At 38.9% G+C, this 6,420-nt stretch overlaps 2 protein-coding genes across 2 annotated transcripts in view; both read left to right on the forward strand.

The window, feature by feature from the left end:
* The window catches only part of LOC101567883 (interferon-induced very large GTPase 1-like), a 164,285-nt gene that overhangs the window by 50,961 nt on the left and 106,904 nt on the right, over positions 1–6,420 (forward strand). The gene's annotated exons all lie outside the window — the stretch shown is intronic.
* LOC101567081 (interferon-induced very large GTPase 1-like) lies at positions 1,861–5,901 on the forward strand. The gene is given in 1 exon segment (XM_012513202.1): positions 1,861–5,901. A coding segment is annotated over 1 exon segment (4,041 nt).

Below are 6,420 nucleotides of genomic sequence, written 5' to 3' on the forward strand. Positions count from 1 at the left end.
ATGCCATGTCTGGGCTTGGACCAGCAGGTCCCACTGGTGCAGGTAGCAGGAAGCTCTCCCACAAACTCACCGGGCCTGGGCTAGGATGCTTATTTTTCTTACCTGAATTTTTTTAAATTCATATAGGATATAGCCAGAATAGTATAGTTTCAAATTGTTAAATTCTGCCGCTCTTTTAAAATTTCATCTTTACAATATTTCTCTTTTATTTTATTATGTTTATGGAGTTGAGAAAAAGCATGCAGTTCTGAGTGATCTGTTGCTTAGATTTCTTCTGTTAAATGTGCTATGTTGTCATTCTTATATTCTGGCCTCTCTTTGCCTTTCAGTCAATATTTATTTAACTTTTTTCATCTTTGTAACAAAGATAGTGTTAGCTTCAAATATCTCATTTATATGTGAGAGTTCACAGAATTCTTTTGCCATCTTTTTTTAAACTAATATTCTTTGTCCATTTTGTATCTGTGTATTCAAAATGGTTAGGATAGATATATAGTTACATTTTGTTAATAAATAGATGGATTTGTTCTAATAGTGTTTGTAAATAGGATATCATGTCTGTATCTTGTACAGCAACTAACCACTAGGAAAAATGTATGCAATGTGTTGATTATTGAAACTGTCCTACCAATTTGGTTTGAAACTGTCTCATTGCTATTTGTTTCTCAATAAAATTATGGAAAAAAGAAAAAAAAACTAATATTCTTATTATGATCACATTAGTAACCCTAAATACTTTCTGGCTTGCACTGTATCCCTGGTTATACTTCAACAGGCTTGTTCATGCCTGTTTTGAACATTTGCAGTGTTCTAGATTCTTACTAGATTTTTCTCATCAAGTAATTAAAGCAACAATCAATTTCCTAGTTACAATCCTGCATCCATAGATTTTTTTTCTATAGTAATACTTTGTTTTTCTATATCATCTTTTGTCATTATTCATTTTGTGTTGATATAACAGAATAATGAGATTGTATTATTTGCAGTGGCCAAACATTTATTGGCTTACTGTGCCAGAGACTAGGAAGTCCAAGATCAAGGCACAGGCATTCTGTGAGAGATGTATTGCAACATCACCACACAAAGAAACCAGATATGAAAAGTGAGAAAAGGGAGATGAATTAACACTTTCATGCTAGCACTTGTTTCAGGGGTCAGAGAAGTCTTCTTTGCTTAATCCCCTCTGAAACATTCCATCCCTCAATATATATGGCAATTGCCTTTCGTTGCAAGTTTTACAGGAAATCAACCCTCAATCTACTGAAAATTGGATGCCTGATCTAATTATCTAATGAAAACACGTGAAAGCAAATCTAAGGGAAAACTGGGAGGGGAAGATAAATATTAAATGACATAATGGAAATATAAGAGGTAAGAGGTAGAAGAAAAGATGAAGTAAAACTAACTAAGATGTGTTGCACAGATGTAGCATCTCCGTTACGAATGTAATCATATGTACAGCACACACGTACTACTACAAAGAATAACACAGAGAGAGAAGTGAAACCAATTGATATGGGTTTTGCAGAAACTAATAGAGGAAATACAATAGAACATTGGTGACACTATAATTTAAAAGCTGAGAAACTCATATACATTTTCAAGATGATTTTTATGCAATTGATTCAATGTGCAAGCTCAAAAATCAAATACTAAGATTTAACTTATCAAGTATCAAAAAGCAATCCATGTTTAAAACATATACAGTGCTGTATTCCAAGCACAGCAATACACACACAGAAAAAATGTTAGTAACAAATAAAGTTGGAAAATCTAAAGGAGGAGACATGAAAGTCATGCTGAGAGTTTCTATGATGACAAACCTGTGAATGTAACTGGGTTTCTGCTTTTCCCACAGCCATGGACACTGCAGATGACAACACTGAGGAAGAGCTGCTGCAAAAGAAAAGGAAGCAAAATCTCAAAGAGATGCTGAAAACTGTGGGACTGGACACTGAGTTCTGGTTGCCCAAATTGAAAGATGACCTGTGCGTGACCTGTGCACAGGCATTGCAATACTTAGGAGAGGAAGACCTCCAGGTCCTGAAATCCCAGGTACAATACACATGGGAAAGAAAAGCCCTAGAAAAGCTGTTTGATTTGTCACAATCACACACTTACTCAGAGTTGCATGAGCCTCTAGTGGAGATGATGAACACAAGCCAGAAGCAAGCAGAAAAAAAACTAAAAGACCTGGTTTTAGAAGAAACACAGAGGCAGGCAGAGCCAGTGAGGAGAAAAGAAGCAGAGCTGAGGAAAGTAATGGAGATCCCTCAAGCCTTACAGCCAATGTCTGAAGAGCGCCTATGCCACGTTGTCGGAAATGCGCAGAGACATCTCAGTCCCATGCAACAGACCTTTTCCCACAGGCAAAATCTTTCAGACAGAGATCTAGTAAGATGGGCATCTGGAGGCCTTGTCCTTCAGGGAATTTACCAAACTGGCCAACACAGGGACCTGGTAGAGACAAGAGAAGAGCTAGTCAAAGTGCCCAAGGAATTCTCTCTCTTAGGACCTCAACAGAGCACACGGATGGAAACGAAAGAATTTACATCTTCTCAAGCAGAAACCATGTTCACTGAGAGTGTGGAGAAGCTGGGCTTCAGTGTAGCAGCTTCAGTCAGTGGTGGGGGATGGGGATTTAGTTTAGAAGGTGGCACAAATAAAAGCAAATATTCAGAATCCAAACAACTACATAAATCCCATTCTGAACACTCTTATTTTTGCTTAGCCAAGTTTAACTATGTCCCACTTGCCTGCTGTCACTTTCCCACCGATCAATTCCAGTTCTCTAAGGCTGCTCTCAAGGAACTGAAATGCATGGAAGACCTCCTGGATCATACTGCACCACCCTTGATGAGGCAAAGGGCTGAAAACTTCTTTCACAGGTTTGGCTCTCATGCTAACCAAGGACCTGTGCACCTGGGAGGTATTTACTGGTTGAAAGCAACTTCAGAGGGTTTCCAAAAGGAAAACCTAGAGAATGTCAAGCAGCAGGCAGCAGAGGCCCTGGACATTTACATAGGAGGCAGCTACAGTGGCTTTGGGGTGAAAGCTGCTGCAAGTCTGACTGTCTCGAAATCAGATTCAAAGAGTGTCTCTCAGAGGAAAGCTATTGGAAATAATCAGATTAATATCAAACTATCTGTGCACCAGACTGGTGGCCCGGCAGAGGCAGATGGCCTTCTACAGTGGAAAACTGGACTTGTTGCCAGAAATCAAACATGGTGTGTCATTGACAGGGGCTTTCAGCTGGTGCCAGTATGGGATATTATCCTTTCTAGCCATAGGGGTGATTTTAAGGATGCTCAAAAGTTGGCCAAATACATAAAAGACGACTACACTGTTCTGACTGGCCTCAGTGCCCAGACCCAATATGAAGTGGAATTACTCAGTGATGAGGAGAAAGCTAGAGTTTTCTTAAAGGACATAAAATCATGGAAAGTATTCAATCTTGAGGAACAGCTTAAAAAGCTAACAAATTTCATGCAAATGTTGTGTCAAAAAAGAATGGGTTATGACATTTGGATTAATATATGCCTGACAAATTGTGATCTACAGAGTTTCTTAGTAAATGCAGTTGACTTTTGCAAACAATCTTCTATTTCTGAAAATAAGTTTGTGAAGTCTCAGCTGCACACAATTCTATATCCATATGTGTTCAAATTGACAAACTTTCCTCAGGCTTACTCCATCATGAAGTGGATCCATGAGGCAGAGTCAAAGCAAGAAGATGCCAGCATCTCCCAATTTTCAGAATTAATTAAAATCCTAAAAGAAACTCTGAGTGACCTCTTGGAAGTAAAGGTCAAATATAACTGCCCAGAAACTGTGAAAGAGGCTCAACGAAATGTGACATACAAAGTTAGCGTGGCTCTTACATGCTTTTTGAATTACCTTAGAAAGACAGAGCAGACAGACACACAGCTCTTGTTACTTTCTATTGCAGCTGGTGCAGGATATGATCAGGCTAACAATACTTTTCAAAATCTCCTGGGTAGTGAGGAGTTAAATTTTCTAATGAATGAAATGGAAAATACCCAAAGTAAATACCAAGAGCTGAAAAATATTTGCACTCACAAGGCTCAGGCTTTCCTGGTTCTTATATGTCTGACAGCCTCAGCTGGAGTCACAGCTGTTTGTCCAGAAGAAAAAGCAATGCGAATGGCATTGATCATACAACACATGGGTGAATCTCTGTCCACAAAAGTTATGCATGTCCTCAGCAAACCTGGATTAGGTCACAATTGGGGAAACATGGAACAAGATTTGAGATTGATAATTGATGGGGATTATGAAGACACCAAATCATCTGTGAAAATAGACGAAATCAAAAAACAATTACAAAATCTCCTTGATGAACTGACAGACAAAGCAGATGATAAAGACAATGCTAAACAAGACGTGATAAAATACAGAGCCTTCCAAGGTTTACTGCAGCGTCTAGGCCTAGTACATTACTTCCCAAAAATGATGAGCATAGCTGACTTTTGTCTGTTCGACAAACCATTTTGTGAAACTCCACCCAGATCTCAACAGGATCTTCCACTCTATTTCCTACAGAAGCTACTAATGCTTGATTGCACGTTCAGATATGTGGTCTTCAGAGAAGAAGAAAACATAAAACTTGAGGCTTTTCCATGTGCTTCTGTCCAGGAAAATGAAGATCTATTTGCTGCTGGCAGTAATGCTATTACCCCTAAGCCCAGACCTCATATTCACCCGATGGATATCCAGATGGCAATTTTCCACTGTGCCAGTGACATTTCCAGACAATATATATTGGGAAAGCTTTCTATTTGTCAATTTGCCCTCCCCCTTTTGGTGCCAAACCCTTGTAATTCACACATTGAATTCTGTCTCTGGTGTCTCAGACAGATTAGGAGGAGTTGGAAGCATTCAGGTAGATCACAAGAAAGGTACAGTTTTCATAACCAGCAGATGTGTTGCATGGCCACATCCATTGTGTCCTTCATTAGAGTTGGAAATGGACTGTCTGCATCCAAATCTCTGATCATGAACTGTCTTCTCAGTAAACATAAACATGATGTGTTTTTTCACCGTCACTGCAAGGGAAGCAGCAAAGACTGTCTCCTAATGGGAGGTGTGGTGGAATTCTTCTGGTTCTGTCCTAGTGAAGAAGATGACAGATTTGACCGCTGTGTGACATTCACCAATCTTCATGGAGATGCAAAGGAACACAAGCAGCAACTTACTTTTCTGAAGGAGATTTCTTCTCTCATTGTGATCCTTATGTCAGTCTCTGATGAAAATGAAGAAAATAGAGATACTGTCTGCGACCTGTGGGATTCATCAGAGTCACCTTTGATCTGTTTGCTTGATGACAGAAAAAAGCAGAAGGCCAATACTTCTGGTAGAAAAGTAAAAATTGGCATCAGGAATAGAAATGAGGCAGACTTAACAAATGAGCTCACTGTTACAATAAACCGTTTGCTAGAGCTCAATGAAGCTGCTCTCAGCTTGGAAGACTGTTCTCACTTTGCTCGCAAGCAAGGATTCTTTATTGATGAGGACAGGAGAGTTTAAGGATGACAATAAAAGGTAGAGAGTTTAGTGGCCTTCCTGTGAGAAATGAACCTATTTCACATCAAAGTAAGTTCCATGCCCCTATAGGGAGAACTTTGGCATCTTCGGTTTAAGAAAGACAAATAAGTGTATCATCTAAGAAAGAAAGGGAACAGGAGAGTTGAACAACATAAGAGTGAGGCTGAGGAGGAAAAGCAAACAATAAGGCATCAATAGATGAAAAAATCATTACATCCCAAGGACTTAATTGTATCTTTTCTCCAAATTTTGTAACAACACTCAGAAACTCACATAAGCTTCTACTTTTTGCAATGGCTGAGTATGCTTCTGGAGAGCTTCAAAACAGGACAGTGAAAACACACACTCCCAGAAATGACTGCCAGACTCTTGGAATCCTCGGAAATGAGATATATGAATGCTAACTCTGTCCCTTTGTCCCCTCAAAGGGCTACAAACATAGTCTGTTTCAATTCAGATGAGTACAGCATCTAGACACCTGAGACAGAAAAATCACCAAGCATTTTCTTTTACAGTGTTGTTTCTCTTTGTTCTTTGAAAAATGGTCCTGGTGAGAGTTTTGGAAGGACTCCCAATGTGATATAACTGGACAGTGATGGGAACAGAACTTGTGCATAGCATGATTCCCACCTCTCACATCAGCGCAACCCAAAGAACTTTAACTGTTCAATGAATATTTGCTCAATGCTTTTAAAAAATTTAATGGATTATCAAAATATTTTAACTAAGATTTACCATGCATCCTATTACTTTTGATTTTCAAGACAAAATGTAATCAAATGTAAGAACTTTCAGACACACATGTGTAAATATCGTATAGTCTCCCTAGTATAAGAACTCCAAAGAAGAAATACA

Source organism: Octodon degus, unplaced genomic scaffold (assembly GCF_000260255.1).
Source record: "Octodon degus isolate 3935 unplaced genomic scaffold, OctDeg1.0 scaffold00359, whole genome shotgun sequence".
In the NCBI taxonomy this organism is placed as follows: Eukaryota; Metazoa; Chordata; class Mammalia; order Rodentia; family Octodontidae; genus Octodon; species Octodon degus.